This window comes from Accipiter gentilis, chromosome 7, assembly GCF_929443795.1.
Source record: "Accipiter gentilis chromosome 7, bAccGen1.1, whole genome shotgun sequence".
Lineage (NCBI taxonomy): Eukaryota > Metazoa > Chordata > Aves > Accipitriformes > Accipitridae > Astur > Astur gentilis.
Window position 1 is genome coordinate 522,708 of NC_064886.1, and position 19,594 is coordinate 542,301.

At 56.2% G+C, this 19,594-nt stretch overlaps 2 protein-coding genes across 2 annotated transcripts; both read right to left on the minus strand.

Moving 5' to 3' along the window:
* Nucleotides 1-2,084: 2,084 nt before the first annotated feature.
* SLC7A4 (solute carrier family 7 member 4) lies at nucleotides 2,085-8,425 on the minus strand. Its single transcript, XM_049806041.1, has 5 exons — nucleotides 8,328-8,425; nucleotides 5,992-7,042; nucleotides 5,204-5,880; nucleotides 4,289-4,397; nucleotides 2,085-3,785 (listed from the first exon to the last, which is right to left on the minus strand). Exons 2-5 carry the CDS (start codon nucleotides 6,971-6,973, stop codon nucleotides 3,592-3,594), a joined length of 1,962 nt encoding a protein of 653 aa, XP_049661998.1. The 5' UTR covers nucleotides 6,974-7,042; nucleotides 8,328-8,425; the 3' UTR covers nucleotides 2,085-3,591.
* Nucleotides 8,426-12,203: 3,778 nt separating this feature from the next.
* On the minus strand, nucleotides 12,204-19,362 carry LOC126041056 (protein DGCR6). Its single transcript, XM_049806272.1, has 5 exons — nucleotides 19,202-19,362; nucleotides 18,966-19,126; nucleotides 18,448-18,548; nucleotides 15,030-15,170; nucleotides 12,204-13,154 (listed from the first exon to the last, which is right to left on the minus strand). The coding sequence occupies exons 1-5, from the start codon at nucleotides 19,333-19,335 to the stop codon at nucleotides 13,071-13,073; spliced, it is 621 nt and encodes a 206-aa protein (XP_049662229.1). The 5' UTR covers nucleotides 19,336-19,362; the 3' UTR covers nucleotides 12,204-13,070.
* Nucleotides 19,363-19,594: the final 232 nt, after the last annotated feature.

The window sequence follows — 19,594 nt, forward strand, 5'->3', positions numbered from 1 at the left end:
CCCAGTCCAGCAGCATTGCTGGTGAGGCTCAGCCATCTCTGGTCACTGCCTGCCCACTCCCACACAATGCTGTACGTAGGGGATTATCATCCCAGGATCACATTAACCCTCTTAGCCCAGCCCGGGAGCACGTGTGCTGGAGCTGCTCCTGCCCCGTGGCCCCTAAAGCCCTTCCAGGTTCCCGGAGCCACAGCACCCACTGTTACACCACTGACCTACATACTTCTCTGCTGCATTGTAATTAGATTGATTTCCATGCAGTCCAGCTAGGCTGATAAGACCATATCCATGAGTCCCAGAAAATACGATTTTATTTTTTTTTTAAGCTAATTTGGAGAAAGATACTCCTATGGAAAATTGGTGTAATATCAGCCGCAGTAAAACAGCAAGCGGCTGTCTCCCCATACTCTATGAAATGGGGTTGTGAGCTGCACACGGGGGTGGTTTGTTTTTAAATGACTGGATCAAACATACGGGGGTACAGATAGGGGAACCGATGTTTTTTTCTCCCTACAATTACGGGCTGCTATCTTAAAGCACTGTATATGACATTTAGTTTGGATTTATATTTTTTTCCTGTGGGTATAATTTTCAGGAGCAAATCATTGTAGGAGGGCTCCCATGGTGGCAGTGGCTGCTGACAATCCCCTTTTTTGTGTGTGTGTGCATTAATGGGTAGACAATTTAAAATCAATTAATACATGTTCTGCGCTTGCGCAGGGCACGTTACTGCAATAGGATGGTTTATGACACAGATGAAGCGACCAATTTTGTAATCCTATTTTAAAAAAAACACAAGTGTGCTCGAGAGGGCACACTCACCTTCCAGGCTGCCGTTAATTATGTTTCAATCCTTTAATTCCCTGCTAGCCGTGTCCCTGTCTCTTCCTGGCTGTGCCGGGGGGTACCCCGTATCCACACTTGCTTGTTATGGCACAGCCTAACAGCAATTTCTCTGCATTTTCACAAATGAACATTTTTAAACAGATTAAATATCAATGGTTGTGAGGCTTATTCCACAACTCCTAGGTCTTCACCAGTTTAAAAGGCTGACCAAGAGCCCGTGCTGGGTGAGCCCAGCCCTGATGACAGCCAAGAGTATTTTGTGATGTGACTTCTATCAACTTTCCTCCAAAAGAGAACATAAAAGTGTTTTGAACCTCAGCCTGTTCTGCTCTGTTCAGACTTTTACTGCTCATCCCCAGCACTGTACTGGGCTCCCTTGCTCCTGATATATATCACTACAGTTCCTTCTACTTGCCTTTATCCTGCTGACAATGACTTATAGCAGAGATTAAAAGCCAACAATTGATAAGGAGAGTTAAGTCTGCCTCCCTGGATACCTGTTGAATACTTTATTTTTTATTAAAGAATGACTTATCACGGGAAGGAAACTTCCCTAGTGACCAACAGTGGGGATGCAAGTATCTATGGGTTATCTCAAGTGACTCACACTTTAATTCCCATTATTTGCACTGGTTCACAAGTTCTCCCACCCATTCAGCTTGTAACCCTTGGCAGCTTTAGCAAACCTGTCCTGGTGCTGCTCAACATAGGCCTTGCTATTGATAAAGGGGTTCACCCCCTCTGGGTGAATATAGTTCTGTTTGTGTAGCTGTAAATCTCAAGTTCCAGGTTACCTTTGCACAGCTGCCCCAGCCTCTTGGGGGTCCCAATTCCTGTGGGTCTGGCTGGATCCTGTCCTCGTGAATGAAACACCCGTGTCAGAAGAGCGAAGCTGCTCTCGGCAGTGCCCAGCGCACCCGGCCAGGCGTTGTGCAGCTCACACGTACCAGCTCGGCTCTGGAAGAATGTGCCAGCGGCTGGAAAGCCAGGCTCCCGGCAGGGTGATCTGCTGTGCCCGGCCCCTGCCCTGCGATGCCAGAGAGCAGCCCCGGGCAGGGTCTGCATGGACTGGGCACAGCCCCCGGCTGCTCTTGCAGGGCTCAGGGGGAACGTGGCTGCAGGGTGCCGGTGGGTAGCACGACCCTCCCTTTCCTCAAGCTTTCGGGGGATTTTCCAGAGGAGCAGCTTCCCCATGTGGACTCTTGGGTGGGGGAACACAGCACAAACAAACAGAGCCATCACAGAACCAGTATTTATGAGGGTGACCGAGTCAGCCCGTTGCTCACAAGCCACTACACAGAGGTGCCAAGCAGGGCCACAGCACAGCAGGGACGCGCTGCTCGGCTGGCAGCAGCGGCAGCGCGGGGGTGAGGCGGGATGCGGAGCAGTGCTGGCAGACAGAGGGGTTCACCAAGGAGCTGGCGTATCGTACAGAGACCCCCCCCATGGTCCCTGTAGGCCCCCCAAGGACTGGCCAGTGAGAAGCAATGGGACCAGCTTGCCTGCAGTCCCCGGCTCCTCGCAGGATGCTGATGACGTTACACGTCCAGCACGGCTGCAGGGAGCAGGGTGTCCACGCTGCAAGGCCTGGCAGTTCGGCAACCTCATGCTCGACTGCTTGTTTCCTCCATGTATTTCTTCCAAAACATGCTAAACCCCCCTTCCCTTCCACTTTAGGCTGCCCATGGGCAAACCAGCCAGTTTGTGCCACATCAGTGCTGCTGGGGACACCCCCCCCCCCCGCCAATGACCCCACGGCAGCTGGGGTGAGCCTCAGAGCACAGGGATGCTCGCTGGGGAGGGGGCAATACCAAAAAGCACCCGCAGAGCCCATCCCGAGTCACAGAGAACCCAGGAAGGGCATCATGGGGGCGGGCTGAGCCCCTCATGCTGGGGCAGGTGGCTGTGCTGCTGGGGCGCAGGGGAAGGAGCAGGGGGAGCTGGCTCCAGACAGCCCAGCCCAGGGATGCTGCTGGGGATCTCCAGGGACAAGGCAACAAATCTGGGGTCCAGAGTGCCCAGACCCAGCTCAGGGCTGGGGCAAGAGCCTGACCCTGGCATGACCTTCCAGCCGGGCTTCCAGCCGGGCACGGCCCCCAGCCCACCCTGGAACAGCCAACAGCAGCGGCTGCGAAGATGCAGTTGGGCTTCTGCCGTGCCAGCCCGCACTGGCTTTCCCGGGGTCCCTGCCCAGCTACTCACTCTGGCCATGTCCTTTCTCCATCTCATGTCCCCAGCTGCTCCTCAGCCCCAGCCTTTTAGGAGAGCAGCCCTGGGGATGGGGACGGCAGGGATGCCAGTGGGCTCAGCAGGAGGCAGGGGGGCTCCGCAGGGCTGCAGCAAGAGCCCACGCTGCAGCCAGATGAAACCCAGGATGGGCAGCACTGGGCTGCCTGCCCCGGTCCCCGGGGACCCTCTGCATCCCCGGCTGTGTGGACAGGCCAGCGGAAAGATCTGCTGCTCCTCGTGAGCAGGGCAGGCCCTGGGCTGAGGGGTCGAGACCCAGTTCCTGAGTGCTGGGGATGGGGAGGGAGGGAGCCAGCCCTCCCCCAGCCCCACGCTCCGTGCAGAGCGGGTGGGGAAGGGCGAGCATCTTTGTCATCTCTGGATGGAGCCACACACCCGGGGCAGCCCCAGTGGCTCCGCTGTCAAAGGGACCAGGAGAAGGAGGGGGGGTGTCTCTGGCCTCGCTGCAGGGAGGGGGTCAGATGCTCCCATAGCCAGGTGCCCCCATCCCCCAGGGTGTCATCTTTTGCAGTCATCGGTGTCGGTGTCCGGCAGCCCAGCGGCGGGCTGGGAGCCGGGCTGGACCGCCTGCACCCTCTCCTCCAGGCTGCCGCTGGGGAACACCACGTAGCGGGCGCTGACACGCTGCGGCCTGGGCTCCCGCAGGTTCTCCTTGCTGTGCCAGATGCCGTAACCGAAGTACACGAGCAGGCCTGCAGTGGGGGACAGGGAGAGCAGCGGCTCGAGCACGGGCCGGCAGCTGGCATGGATGTGGCCAGCATCCCGGCGGAGCAGCACAAGCCACAGTACCGGGGGGAGGGAGCTTAAATGAGCTGCTTGCAGGAGGAAAAGGACTCTGCAGTGTGTTAAGAGCAGGGGGGGCATCCCCAGTCCCTGGGACTTCCCAAGCCCCAGGGAGATGCCTCAGGAGCAGGGGGTGGTTCTGGTCCAGAGCCTGAAGGAGAATCCAAACCTTAACGGGAACAAGCCATAACACTCCAGGAACCAGAGAGGGTCAGGGAGATGCTGGGAGACCTTGGCTTGCACCTCCGAAGGGGAACTAGAGGCAGAAAGGGGTACAATGCACTTTATAAACCCATCATCAGGGGAGAAGAGCTGCTGAAGCAGCCGGCCAGTGCCGGGACAAGCCCGGTTCCCATCTCCCCTGAAGCAGCTGCTGCCCTCCCGGGGCTCATGCTGCCGTGGGAGCACTCACCTAAGAGCAGCCAGACGGCGAAGCGGAGCCATGTCATGTAGCTGAGTTTCAGCATCAGATAGATATTGAGGACGATGCTCAGCGCCGGGGAGAGGGGTACCAGGGGGATCTGCGGGAGAAAAGGAGCCGATGGGGGGTGAGACCTGCAGGACCACATTCTGCATCCTTAAAACCATAGGGACAAAGGCCAGCACTGGTAAACTTGGGGGACAAAGTGACAGTCTCCCTGGGCTTTCTGAAAATGACTTTTTCTGGGAAAAAGGCAGCCAAAAGCAACAGTTAGGGAGCCAGGAACTGGGAGGCAAGCTGGCAGGGTGGGCATGGGCTCCGGAAACAGCCCAGAGGCACCATCACAAGGACCAGACAAGCTTCCCAGCACAATCCAGAGCCAACGTGGTCCTCGCTGGAGAAGCTGGGGCAGGGGCATGGCAGGGAGGTGGTGTTACCACTGGTGTTACCGTCTGTGCAGCTGCACTGCACCGGGGCCCAGACAGGCTGGAGACCGGAGAGGGGGAGTAGAAGAGGCACAAAAGTGGTTTGGAGGCTGAAGAAAAAGAGCTCTACCAGGTAGCTCAAGGGCAGGCCAAAGGCAGAAGGAGTTGGGATGGGCAGGAGGGGAGTGGGGTGTTGTGGGGATGCGGAGGAGGGAACCCAGGGCGGGCAGGAGCTGGGATGGACACAGAGCTGCTGAGGATGTCCCCTCCTGGGGACCGGTGACCATGCAGGGTGACACTGTAGGCACCAACACCTCCCCACACCCAGTGCTCTCTGACACCCTCATCCTCCTCCTCCTTTGGCAGTTGCGGTGCTTTCAGCGGACCGGTGTGACCGGGGCCTCCCGTGGGTCCATCAGAGCTGCTCCCACCCCACCGACCCCAGCAGAGGGACTAATCCTGCTTGGGCCCCCAGGCATACCTGGAAGGTCTGCGTGCTGCGCTGCTGCTCGTGCGCCCAGATGAGGAGGAGGCTGAGCAGGAAGCCCAGGCTGAAGAGGACCAGCAGCAGGGAGTAGCTCCAGGTGGGCAGGTGGAGGTGGGTGTTGCCGAACACCAAGATGGAGCACAGGCAGATGGCGGACACCATCAGGGTCACCACGGCCACCGTGACCACCTCGCCTGGGTAGAAGTCACTGAGGAACTCCAGGTAGGGCTCAAAAGCTGCCTTCAGCTGCCCTGGCTCCCGGTGCTCTTTGCTCTTGTCCCTGTCCACCAGCTGGAGCTTGTCGGAGAAGGACTCGTACTCCTTCAGCTCGCCGGTGGATGGACCCTCGTGGGGCTCGGGGCTGGGCCGGCCACCAGCCGCTGGCGCGGGGACGTCCACCTTCTGCTGCTGGAATCGCAGGACAATGATGCTAGCGGCCACAAAGGTGTAAGCCAGCAGCGTGCCGATGGACAGGAACTGCACCAGGGCCTCCAGGTCAAAGACAAGGGCCAGCAGGGCCATGAGCAGCCCAAAGACCACAATGCCGACGACGGGCACCTGCGTGCGGGGATGTACTTGGGCGAAGACCCGAAAGAAGAGCCCGTCCTCAGCCATGGCGTAGACAATGCGCGGCAGGGAGAAGAGGTTGCTCAACAGGACCGTGTTCATTGCTGAGGCACAGGCAGAAGAAGGAGGACTATGTCAGACCCAAACCACCCTGGTTCCCAAAGCCCCCATCACGAGCGGAGCGGGCAGCTCCCACCGCCACTGCCTGTACTCACCGCAGATGGAGCCAGCGGCCACCAGGAACCCTGCCCAGGCATAGCCCCTCCTGTAAAACGCATCTGCCAGGGCAGAATCAGGGTCCAGCGTGTGCCAGGGCACCATCAGCGTCAGCACCACCGACACCAGGATGTAGGCCCCAGTGGCCAGCCCCAAGGAGAAAGCGATGGCCCTGGGGACAGCCCTCTGTGGGTTCCTGGCCTCTTCGCTGGAGGCCGCGATGACATCGAAGCCCACAAAGGCGTAGAAGCAGGTGGCCGTGCCAGCCATGATGCCCGACAGCCCGTATGGGGCAAAGCCACCCTCCTGGGCGCTCCAGTTCCTAGGCTGCGCGAGGACAAAGCCCATGATGAGAATGAAGAGGATGACACCCATGCTGATGGCCGAGAAGACGTGGTTGAGCCAGGAGGACACTTTGGCCCCGAAGGAGATGAAGGCGGTGGCTACCAGCAGGATGGCAGCTGCCAGAAAGTCGGGGTAGCGGGCCAGGAATGGCACCTGCCAGGTGCCCACATGGGTCTCGGTGAAGTTCTTTATCTTGTGGTTGAAGATGGAGTCCAGGTAGCCGCTCCAGGCCCTGGCCACTGCGGCTCCCCCAATCATGTACTCCAGCAGTACGTTCCAGCCGATGAGGAAGGCCCAGATCTCACCCACAGACACGTAGGTGAACATGTAGGCAGAGCCCGTCTTGGGTACCCGGGCTCCAAACTCGGCGTAGCAGAGAGCAGCCAGGAGTGAGGCAAAGCCGGCAATGATGAAGGAGACGATGACGGCAGGGCCGGCGATCTCCTTGGCCACGGTGCCTGTGAGGACGTAGAGCCCGGAGCCCACCATGCCCCCGATGCCCAGCAGCGTCAAGTCGATGGTGGAAAGGCATCTGTTGAAGGATGTCTCCATCATGTCGTCCTCCAAGGTCTTCACCCGGTTCAGTTTCTGGCAGAAGCGGGTCAGGTCGGTGGAGCGAGGCAGCCATCTTGCCATCCTGGAGGCAGTGGGCCCTGCCCTCTGGCAGGGCGAAGGGTCCACAGCAGCAAGAGCCTGCCCGGAGACCTGGAGGAGGAGCAGGAAGGTGTGAGCATCCCCTCCTGCAGGGAGCTATCGGGTGGTGGGGACAGGGTGGAAAAGCCACCAGGGCACATTCAGGGTGTCGCTCGCTCCTCAGTCAGCATGGGGCTCAGCACCAGAGTGTGTCCTCCCCCAGGGTGGTGGCACAGGACAGCCAGCCACCCTGTGCAGGGACCCGTGCTTGTGGGCCAGGTGGGAGGGAAACCACAGCACCCCCAGGGCAGCATCTCCCAGGTGTCTCTTTTTAAAACAGAGCTGCATTAAAGCCCAAACCAGGCTGCTCTGGCCCTGCTGAAGGTTTCTTTGCCGTTTCCCCTCACCTTATTCAACATCTACCTGACCTCCTCGCTGGCGTGCCAGGAGCCCACCGAGGGGGCAGGCAGCATCTCCCCACTCCCAGCACCTGGCTGCTTCCCCAGGGAAAGCCCAGGCGTGGCGTGGAGGCGTGCAGCGGGAAGTCCAGAGCAGCTCCAGCAGGGATGTGGGCGTCCCCAGCCAGACCAGGAGACACGTCCAGCCCCTGGGGACCAGCCCCGGCTGGCAGCTGCCGCTGGCAGAGCAGGAGGACGCAGCTCTGGGGACCTTCAGCTGCTGCTTCACGGCTGCTCTGTGGGGCGGTCTGTGATTTCGGGGATGCTCTCCCCTTCCGGCAGCCCTCCTCCCCGTGCCAGGATACGTGTCTCCCCACATCCCCAAACCACGGGTCCTGCTCAGAGGGCTCGTGCCGCTCCGTGCAGCCCCGCTCCCTGGATCCATCTGTCTTGCAGGCCAAAAGGTCCTGGAAAGGCCACCGCGAGCTGATGGCATGACACTGGTCCGTGGGGACAACAGGCCTGTTGACACTGACCGTGCTGGCTGAGACCCCCCCCCAGCCCCACTCGCCTCCTGCATCCGAGTCCCCGCGAGCGGAGGGGCTGGCAGTATCGGGGTGCCCGACCCCAACGCACCCAACAGCCGCAGGCGGGCAGGACGCGGAGCTCGACACCGGCTGGGCGAGCAAGCGAGCATCCCTCCAGCGTGGGTGGGGGTGGTCGCGGGTGGGGACCCCCGGACCGGGGGGGTGGCGGTGAGGCTGTGTGGGTTCAGCCTCCGGATTCATCCCCGGGTGAGGAGAGGGGGAAAAAGCTTCGCCCCTGCTCCCCGCCCCCCCCCCCCCCGCGGTGACCGGTCCTCGGTGCGGTACCGAGCCCCGGCCCCGGCGCCCCGAGCCGCAGCGCCGGCGGGGCGCACCCCACGCACCGCCCCCGCCCACGGTCCCGGTCCCGCTCACCTGCGCGGGCGCGGCCGGGGGCACCGCGCGGCTCCGGCCCCCACCTGCTCCGCCGCCGCCGCCGCCGCCGCCTCCCGCCCCGGCTCCGCCTCCCCGGCCCGGCGGAAGGGCGGGGGCCCTGCGCGGCGGCTGCGGGGAGCCCCTCGGGAGCCCCGGCGGAGAGGGGCGGGCGGAGCAGGAGCCTCCGGAGCCGGGGATGCTGCAAGGGCAGGGCGGGCGGCCCCGGCCCCCCCCCCCCCCCCGCAACCCCGAGGGGAGTGTGTGTGTGTCTCCACCGGAGTGGGGAGCAGAGGGTGGGGTGACGGGGAAGCACCCCCGAGCCCCACGGAGAGGCTGAGAAATTTTTTGGCAATGCACCGAGTGCGTCGCGGTGGGTGCCCAGGACCTCAAGGCGGCCGGCTGGACACCAGCCCCGTGGGGGTCTGCGTGGGCTGGGCTGGAGCCACCCACAAAGGGGACAGCGGAGGATGGGGTAGTTACACCAAACCTCGGCCGCAGTTCTGGAAGGAGCAAAGGGCTGAGACGCTGCTCCTCTCCTCCTTGGCTATTCCAAGGAGGAATCGGCCTCTGGAGCTGCTGCCTGGAGGATAGGGGCCCCCTCCGTGCTCAGGTGTTTGTCGTGAAGAAGCAGAGGTGTAGGACAAAACTGCTGGAGGGGCAGCTGCGGAAGGTGAGCTCTCAAACAGGCCCATCCAGCTCATGGTCCTGCCGCCCAGGAGTGAAGAAAGCCGGTGCCTGGGCGAGAGCACAAAACCCAAGCAAAAGCTTGTAGTGCTTCCACCTGGCTCCGAGTATCTGCAGCTTGGTGAAGGGGAATCACCTCTCTAAGTTGAAAGGCTTTTCTTTTCCAGAAGCGCCTCACCCTCTCTTGAGCCAACATAAGCCTTCTGCTTCTCCAGCCCCCTGCGGCAAGGAGCTTCCCAAGCAGTCACCTGTTCCACCTAAACCTGCCTTTTACAGGCTTCATGTAACACCCCAGCTCTTGTATTTGAAGAGAGTGAAGTCCCTCTGCATGTCACCTGTAGTTTTATCTCTACCCTGTCCCCTCTCAGGCACCTCGTTTCCAGACAGAGGAATCCAGCTTGGCTGGAAGGTTGTCCAGACCTCCAGTGCCGCAGGGCTTTTGCAGACCCTGTTCCAGCTGTACTGCACCCTTCTTGGGATGAAGGGACCTGTGTTTGGGTGCTGGTGCACCAGTGACTTCACAGGAGCAAAATGTTCTTCATTTTCTAATGTCTCAAGTTTCCTAATGTCTCATTTGATTTTCTGATGGCTACTGAGCACTAAAGCTGATGTTTTCATGGACCCATCAGCCATCACCCCAAATGTCACTCCTGAGTGGTAATGGTCAACTCGGAGCCCACGGTGCAACACTAAGGGCTTCCACCTGCATAAATTCACCCTTATCCACGCTGAATTGACCTCCTTATGTGGAGAGGACCTCTCCATCCCCACCAGCCCATCAGAAAAAGGAAGCAGGAAACAGGAATTGTCCCTTTCTGCCACCCGTCATTCATCATTCCAGCTCGCAGGTGAACATGGGGCTGGCACAGAGCCATAGCTCTCCCGTCGGTCACCTCGCACCGGAACAGGGAACACGATACTCTCATGCATCCCCTCTCCACGTTGCTTCTGGCAAACAAGGAGACTTGGGCAGGAACTTAAGGTCCAGCTCCATGGGTGGCTGAAGCCACCCTGAGCAGCCACCAAAGGGGTCCCCAACCACGTGTTCCTGGGGCACCAGTCAAGAGCTCAGGGGCTGCACAGGTGGTTGAACCAAGGAGCTGAGACAGCCAAAATCCAGTACGCCTTCACAAGCACTTCCAGCTCCTTTGGATCCCTCTCACCAGGTCTGACCCCAGCCCAGCCCTCACCAGCAGTAACACAGCTGCAGTAGCACAGGCACTGCCAGTGCTGTAGGAAGGCGTCACCCTCTAGTGACACAAAGGCACTTGCTTGGAAAAATATCTGTGTATCCTCAGCATCGTACCACCCAGCAATGCTTTGGGAGGGAGGGCAGGCTGATCAAGCTTTCCTCTGCTGAAATCGTGCTGACCAAATACTCCCCGATCATGAGCTATCCCAGGCACTTTATTCCCTTAAGATAACCTTTTCCACCAATTAATCACATCTGACCACCCTGCCACTCTCCACCTTGTACACAAAGCCTTTCTGAAACACGACCTGACCACAGGCATGGAAAATTTCAGCTTGGATCAGCTGCCTGGCAGAGCCATCTGCAACCAGATGGTAGGAGCGGGAAGCCCAAGAACTGCCGTTGTCATGGCAGTGCCGGAGAAGCCGGCCGCGATCCCCAGCACCAGCTGCCCCCAGGAGAGACGGCAGCGGAGACAGCAGTGACCAGTTCTCCTGGCTCGTGGGGAGCTCTGGTCCAAGGTGGGCTCCACTCGTCGCAGCGCAGGGAGGCAGAGCAGGGCTGAACCCACCAGCAGCAATCCCGAGCTGCTACATTAGCTGCCCCCAAGCTTCTCCAGCCACACCATCAGCTCTTCCACTGCTCCAGCAACGCAAGAGTGCTTGTGTTGAAGAAGGGGGGAGGGGTGTCCTTCTGGGAGGCACTGCTACCCCCCAGCATACAGGCAGTCAGTCTCCTCTCCTGCAATAGGACCCATCATTCATCCCTGCATTCCTCATCTTCACCTCGGGAAGCAATTTCCTTGCTAATAGCTCTGGCCACACACAGAGGAACACAGACTCCTTCTTCACCTAGTCAGCACCAGAGACTATTCTGTCTGTGTGTCCCCACAGGTGGAATGAAGGCGTCTCCAGAGGGGAAATGTTGCCTAGCCTGCTTCTCACCAAGTGCAGGGCTTGCAGCTGAGGGTCAAGTGGCAACACAGTTCAAGGTGGTTCGTGGGGATCCTGCAATGGTAGAGGTCCCACACCAGCCCACTGTCCAGCTGGGGATTCTCATCCAGGAGGTGGAGACCCCATAAGAGCAGCACCTCTTGTCTCCAGCTGCTGAACCACAGTAGCACGTGCCCATGAGGAGGAAGCACCCAGCCGTGATGGAAGTGGGAGGGGGTCTCAGACCTGAATTTGCAAAGCCTCATTGGTCCCTGTAGCTGCTGATCTTCAGTGTGTTTGTCTACAGTAGTGGGCAACTCCTTCTCAACAACCACCTCTCCTCCCTACCAAAAGGCCACCCACAAGCTCTTCCAACACCTCTGCAGGTTTCCTTACTTTAGCTGGTTCTCCAACTCCACAGTGGGCTCACTCTAGCTCCAGTGATCTGCTTTCACACGAACACAAGGGCTCAAAGGACCTTGAACAAGGGGTACCAACCCATTTCCCAGCCTCAGGAATTAACAGCATACTGAATCTTCTCACACTGCCTCCTGTTGTGAAAAGGGATTGCTGCAGCAATAGCAGAGGATGCGGGCAAGAGCAAACAGTAGTGTGAAATTGTCTCCCAAATACAAGCCTTGCTCTGGGAACACCTGAAAACCTTTAAACAGTGACACCCAGGTGTAATTAAAACCCTTCAACACATGATGGCCCAGGTCTTTGAGCCACCCCCAAGAGCTTCTCCAACTCCAACTTCATCCACGAAGGACAGAACTGCTTATAGACTCTCCCTTGCACCATCCTGTTTCCTACAGGCAGCTGCTGCTGCACGCTGCCTGGCACCAACGCACTTCTTACACACCTGAAGCAATCTTTTACCAAGTTTTCAGCAAGTGCCCCAACTCCTTCTGTGCACTGAGCCCCAGGGATGTGACTCAGGCTCTCAGGGTCATCAGCTCAGCCCTGAAAGTTCTCAGAAACACTCAACATCCCTCCCCCCCAGCTTTAATCTAGCACACCCCACACTCATCAAGTAGGGACAGGACAAAGTAATCACAATCACTGACATTTAGAAAGCTGCAGCCCTGGAAGGCAGGACAGAATATTTTATTTCTCTCCATTTGGAAACTGGTTTAAAGTAACAAAGCAAAAGCTCTCAAGCCTTCTTTGCTATCCAAGTCAGGTGGGAACACTGCGAATGTCACTGTCCAGGAATGCTGGGCAGAGGCCTAAAATCCTCCTTTAATAGAGCCAATGCTGATACCTGCCTAGAAGTCTCTCTGGGAAGGGTCTGCCTGTTTAAGAGGCTGTTTCTGCCTCAGTACACACAGAAAGATCTTCCTGTAGATAAACCTTGGACTTTTTTTCCCCAGCTGCCAACCATCTGCCATGGCCAGGCAGCACCGGATGAGTCCACTTTGCTTCCTTGTCCGATATGGCAGCTAGTCACCTCTCCCATTCCCTACCAGAGACACTTGCTCCTCCTCCTCAAATCAGAAGAGGAGATTGCAATTTGGAGATCACATTGCTCACCCGTTCAGCTTGATCCACCTAAACACAGGGGTCACCCATATTCAGATGGGCTGGGTTTGCTGCCTCAGTGCCTGGCCCAGTCTCCCTTGACTTAGTAAGTGGCCTCACCGATGCTGCAGGCTGGATGTGGCAGATTAACACCCTCCACTGTCTCTCATCTTGGTGAGATGTGCAGCAGGCATCTTGCTCTGAGGACTGCAGAGGCAGTTTGACGCTCCCTAACCACCCCCCTGCTCTGGGGGGTCTGCTTGCCTCAGCTCTAAGGTTATCTAAGGGCCTCAGCTATTTCTTCTACAGCCAGTAGCCTCTTCCTGACACAATATAAAGCAAATGCATTAACAGCCTATTCTTTAGAGGGAAGTCAGAAGAAAACTCTGGAAAGTAAATGGCAGATTTGCTTATTCAGGAAAAAGCCTTCTCAGACTCAGACTCCTTCTGTTGTAACTTCCGAATGAGTTCCAGCAAATTCATCTGTAAAGTCAGCTCCTGCAAAGGAAGAGAGATGTTTTTGCAAGGATAAGATGATCCCATTCCCCGCTGCAGGCAGCAGAAAGGACTGGTTTGTACCACCCACTCAAGAGCTACTAATCTTCAGGGAACAAAAGAAAAAGCATGCAGATACAAAACAAAGGCTTCATCTCGTTTAAGCATTCCTATAAAATACAGGGCAGTAATATCTTAAGACATCTGCTGCAAACTGCAGCTGTCTTAGGAATCCCAGGGCTTTATGATTCATTAAGGATTCAGATAGGTTCTTTCTTCTTGACTGTGGTTTAGTGATAAATGCAGCGAGGGCCAGCCAGTTCTGCAGGTTTCCCCTTCTGGAGCAGCCTCCAGGAGCAGGGCAGCAGTGTCCCCTGGCACCTGCACAGCCACACACACCGGAGGAGGTTCTCCAGGTCGGCACAGCTCCCTCCCCTCGTCCTCCAACAGCATCTTCAACACCCTGATCCTTTTCCAGCACAGATGGGCAGGAAGCAGGAGGGATCACTTTGGGTGCTAAGTGGAGTCTAAGCCATGTGCAACACACTGCTGTGCTGCTGCATTGAATTCCCTCTAGGTATTCCGTTCCCCTCCAAAAACTCCCTTTTCCATGACTGTAATCAAGTGGAGACCACCGTCTCCTGCAGTCACCAACATCAGCTTACGGCTTCCTTACCATCTGCTTGTTCTTTACTCACATTTAGCTCACAAGCCATTTAGCACAGAGACTACATGGTGGAGCAGCTAATTCAGTGAACCTTGTTCTGTGACTCAGGCTTGCAGACATTACATTACGGAAATAAAAATCTATTTTTGTACAAATATATCAACTGCATAAGCAGACATTTTATACAACAGACTGGGAGGAAACATATCAGCTGATGGGAAATGCATGGAGAACAGATTCCAGCAGTGATTTCTTATACGATGGTGGCATTCACAGGTACAAGCCAAGGTCTGGGTCTGGTTTGCCAGCTATCGTAAAGGCAAGCACAAACAAAACCCAGCAAACCTGTTAAGAGTTATTACTTACAAAAATAACATAAAAGGCAGGGGCAGCAGGGGAGAGAAAGAGCTGCTTTCATTATACAGATGAGGAATAGCAGCACAGGAAAAATAAGAGGCTTGTTCAAGGCTACACAACCAGGAATTGTGTGGGTTTTAGAAAATGCCTGTTTAACTAACTTAGTTTAAGCCGTCTTTTCTCACTAGTAGGTCTTTATCAAAGTGAAATTTAATCAGCTGAAAAAAGAAGAGTTAAGAACAGCCTGTTTCTGCATTCCCTGCAAACTTCTGTGGCATTACAATGAGACTTTGGAAGTTTTATTTTTTCATTCCTGCGGTGGCGTTAAGACAACAGAGAAAAACCCAGGCGATTGCTCACAAGTTTTAAGAGCAGATGCACTGGGAAAACCAAGAACAATTTTCTAATCACAGTCTGAGATCATCATCTCCAGCAAGTCACATGCAAGAATTAGCAAGATTCCCTAATAAAAAGACTTCTTGAAGGCAATTTGTACAGCTAAGCTGGTACAAAAGTGATAAACCTACGCAGCCACTTATTCCAGTATTATTCAGACCCATTCAAGAGTCACAGGACTGCAAGCTGTTGGCACAGCATTTCTTCCCTCCACCCTGGGAAAAATATTGCAGAAAGCTGGGGATGTTGCCCAGTCTAATGGGTTTCTGCTCCTTTGTTATGAACCTAGTACTAGGTCCGCCCACAGCACATTGACCATCAGCTGATGAGGCAAAGGACGGATCATTCTTTCTGACCCAGCGATTCAGAATTCATTAGGAGCAAGACTTTTTTTTAAAAAATAAAGACATTAACACAAGAGTACTGTCAGATCTTACACTCCCTCCCTAAACACCAACCTGTGGGTTGGTGGTGATGTAGAAGCCAGACACCCCAGCCTTCTCCAGAGTGCTCTGTTGGTCTATCACTTTTTGGTCCAGTTCCAAGACTATCTTCTCATCCATCATTCGCTGTTCCTCTCGAATTCGTTGCTCGACAGCCTGAGAAAGATAACAGTCAACAGAAAAAAAATGGAATATCTGCCTTCCTCCTATCTTTTTCTCATCTCCAAGTCTTTTACTAAAACTGAAGAGCAACTAGATTCTGATGCACTCCTGCTCTGCTGAGTCCCAAGGACAGCAGAGGGCAGCAAGCACAGCCCCAGACCTTGCCTCCTCCAGTTGCCATGTCTTACAGCAAAGCTACCGCTCAAGAAAAGGCAGGCAAGTCACTCGGACCAGCCTGTTTTCTGTGTGTTTAGAGGCCAGCAAAAACCATGAGTGACAGATTGGTATGTGACTGACTTTTCATGATGAGCCAACGTTTGAGCAGCAGGTGATGGCTGAGCACTCCAGCAGCACAGACTCGGAAGAAGTCAGCAGTCCAAGAATCTCATACCCCTCACAGGACTGGTGAGGCTGAAGAAAGACTTGGAGGAGTAACATAGGCCACCAAAGCTTATCAAGGTCCCAGCTCGGACACCTCCCTGAGCCTCCATGTTCCCTGGACACTACCACACAGAGCTGGAGCTGTAAATCACACCCAGACCCCACTTATTCACTAAAGGAGCTGAACTCCTCAAAAACCTAACTTTGCAACTGGAAAGCTAGCTGAAGTCTCGCTTGGGACTACAGTGTGCTGGGGCTCTGTTTTTGGCAGACCAAGATCAAACAGGGACTTCACAAAACAGCCCCAACCAGGAGAACACAGCCCCTCCCGCCTTGCTGACATCTGCCTAAACCTCAGCAGAGAAACCTCGGCATTGCCTCTGAAGAAGAAATGGAGCACAGCAATCACGTGCCACATCAAAGGCATGTTGGAAATCAGGAGTGGTAGGCATGCTCTAGGAGCACTCACATGCTCTGCTAGCTGAAGAAAGGGGCACTGCTAGTCAGTTCTGAAGCAAACCTCAACCCACCAGAAACTCTGCCGGAGAGGGGAGAAGAGAGCAGAAGGATTGCAGGGGACGAGGACAGCCCAGCTCAAAAGGCCACGTGTGCAGAAGTGAGGCAATACAACCTTACTGGGTTGCACTGAGCAACAGACTTCTTTCACAAGCCACAGGGAAAGTCAGGAAGCATCAAATCTCATCTAAATACAAACAAAAGCTCATTCTCTTGCAAGAAATAAATGGCACAAGTTTCAACATTTTACTCGTGCAGCGCTGCCCCTTTATAACACAGTAAACAGAGGCATACGTTTAGCTGGAAACATTCATGGGGATAAGTTACCCTCACTGCACAGAAAGGGAGAAGTCACAAAGCCCAGGATTTCCTACACCAGTGGCTGGTGGTTTAAAAGACCTCGGCAGATCCATCTGAGAGGGAAGCCGAAAGCCTGTGCGCTGCAACAAGTCCTGGGGAAAATCCAGAATTTGAATGACAGAGGTCTCGGCCCTGAATGGTCTGGAAAAGATCTGAGGTTAAGGAGGATGCAGGACTGTGATTCACCAAAAGACTACTGTACATGAGGTGCTCCACAGAAAACACTTGGGGCAGGACCTTAACAGAATAAGTGTGAAGACAGACAACTTCAGCCTCAGGAAAAGGGAAGGTAGAGGGGCTCATTGCCTCCTTCACTATGGGATGCTCACGAACCTAAGGAAGCTCTGTCTTTACACTTCCTTCAGCCTAGACGTTCATGCTCTTTGTGGAAGGTACGAAGGATTCAAATCCCTCGCTTCCCAAAGACTTTCCTTCCTCCCAGCCAGCTTGGGGGACGGAAGATGCAACATACCATCGTCTCCTCCACTTGCTGTACTGGAGAAGTGACTTTCCTTGGGTTTGAAAACAAACCAGATCAAGTGCCTATGTACTGCTTAGGCCTGGCAACTGATTCTGGGCTACAGAAAAGTGCCAAAATCTTGGAGAAAACTAAGACTTAAACACAAGCTTTTGCTTCAGCTCTGGTGGCTGGTGACCCTGTATGATGGGCAAAGCTGTTCTAAATGCTGTGGGTTCCACTGAGAAGCCACATCTAAAAACTGCATCTTGTATTACCTCTCCTGGGAGCCCAATCCCAAGCTATCTCGTGGGAGCTGGTCTTCAAAACCTTTAATCACAGAGGGCAGCTCCGATTAGACACATACCAATTGTTACTGAGGTGATCGATCTATTCCTGAAATGCTCTACAGCAGAAATACCAGAGAATAAAAAAAAAGGGAAGAAGTAACTCTAGTAACACCTGGCAGAGGAAAACAGAAGAGAAAGGCAGAGGGAAGGTGGAAGGAAGCAGGAAGAAGCTGCACATCATGTAAGACAAGGAGAAATGGCACATATATGGTCTACTTAATGAGTGAAGACAACGTTGGAAATGCTTTAAAACAGGCAATATAGATTATTACTTGCTGCAAGTATAAGTTACTTAGAAGTAACAGGGACAGCTAACAGAGGTCCAGCCTGGCTTTAGTCACCTCAATAGGAAACGAGGGACATGGAAACACCAAGACAAAAGATCCAACAGCTAGTGCTGATATGGTGTTTGTCACAGGCAAAGGTCAGGAAAAAGCCTGTATATAAACAGTTATCTGTTTTCCTTACATGGAATAAAGTAACTTCCCCCCTACATTTAAACTCCATTGATTAAGATAACTAGCTACTTGCTATCTCCTTTACCTTATAAAACTGCCTCTATCTTATCACCAATGTACAGATAAGTCCTTTGGGGCTTACGGTACCGCTCGTGCTGAAGTGCCTTTCTCTAAATGCCTTTGAATGCTCGCAGAAACTATTTCTATGCTTACGTATCTCAAGGTAGTTCCTCCTTATCACTGCTACTAAGTAAAATGTGATTTTTTTTTTTTTTTGAGTACTCTGTGCTTTCTACTTGCTATGACGTAATGGCAGATTTCACACATCTTCTCCGTGTTTTCTATCAACTTGCTCTCTATGCATATACAGGCTTCAGCCCATCATAAAACAAAGAATTGTTAAAGCACTGTGGAGGGCGTCGCCCTTTTGGAGTGGGCTCCTGAACTTCCACGATTCCCAGATTACACCTGGACTGCAGCTATCCGAGACGGCAAGAGCCTGGGTCCCCGCTCTTGGGGGTACAAAGGGCAGAGCAAGAGGAGGGGACCCCCAAGTTAGGGTGAGGAACGTCGAGCTGTGCCAGCAACACCAACAGGATGGCTGGCGGCTTGCAGGGCTGCAGGGGGTGCAGGTGACTAGTTCAACCCTCTGGAGATGCTGCGATGCTGGAGCCGTCCTGCAGCAAAGGGGCTGCGAGTCCCCCGGGGAAAGGGACACAACCTCCACGCCAGCCTGGCCCCCCCCTCACCTCCATCTCCCGCTGCTGGGCGGCCCGGAGGAGCGGCAGGTTGTGGGGTCTGCAGCACTGCTGGGCCTCCTTGTGCCGGTGGAAGAGCTCCTGCTTCAGCCCTGAGACCACGGGGATGGGTGCTGGGTCAGGGCACGCTGCCGCCACGTCTCCTCTCTCCCTGCTACGCGTGTCCCCCCCTCAGTGTCCCCACCGCTGCCACATCTCCTCCCCGCCACTACGCTTGTCCCCCCGCAGTTCCCCCCCACTACACGTGTCCGCCCCCCCAACCTGTCGCCCCAATGTCGCCCCCCATGCCCAACCTTGCCTCCCCTCCAGTGTCCTTGCCACCTGCCCCCCCCCCAATTGCTCCTAAGCTGCCCCCCCCGTGTCCCGCCCCACTCCCCCCAGTGCCCCCCCCGCCCCACACCTCTCTCAGTGTCCCCCCCCGCCCGAGTGCCCCGGGCTTGCCCTCACCCGGTGCCCCCGCCTCCCTGCCGTGCCCTCCCCCCCCCGGTACCCCCGGTGCCCCCGCGGACCGCGGTGCTCGCTGTGCAGCTGCAGGCGCTGGCTGTAGAGGTTCTTCTCGGTGAGGTGCTGGATTTCCAGCAGGCCCTGCACGATCTCGAAGACGGTGCCGTCCAACAACGCCAGAGCCAGGTCGCTCAGCGTCGTGTAGGAGAGGCGCTGCTGGCAAGGGCTGCCGGAACCGGAACCGGGTCAGCCCCGGTACCGGCCCCGGCCCCACCGCCACCTCACCCCCATCTCCGCTCACCTGGGCAGCGCCTTCACCAGCGCCTGCAGCTCCGACAGCAGCCGGTAGTGCCGCTCCTGCTGCCGGGACAGCTGCTCCGCCGCCGCCTCGTACCCCCCGGTGCCGGTGCCGGTCCCGCCGCCGAACCGCTCCATGGCTCCGTCGCGCTCTGCGCATGCGCGCTCCCCCGCCCCGCCCCGCCTTATCTGCCTGCCCTCCGCGCCATCGCCCCGCCCCCAACCCCGCCTCCCCCCTCGCCCCGCCCCTTCCGTCCCCGCCCCTCCCCGCCCCGGTGGCGCAGTTCGGTGCGCGGCTCCGAGCATCCTCGGTCCGGGCCGGTCACGGAGGGGCCGGCGGCAGCAGCGGCAACGACCGGCACCTCCGCCTTCCCCTGGGAGCCGTGTGCGTGTGCGC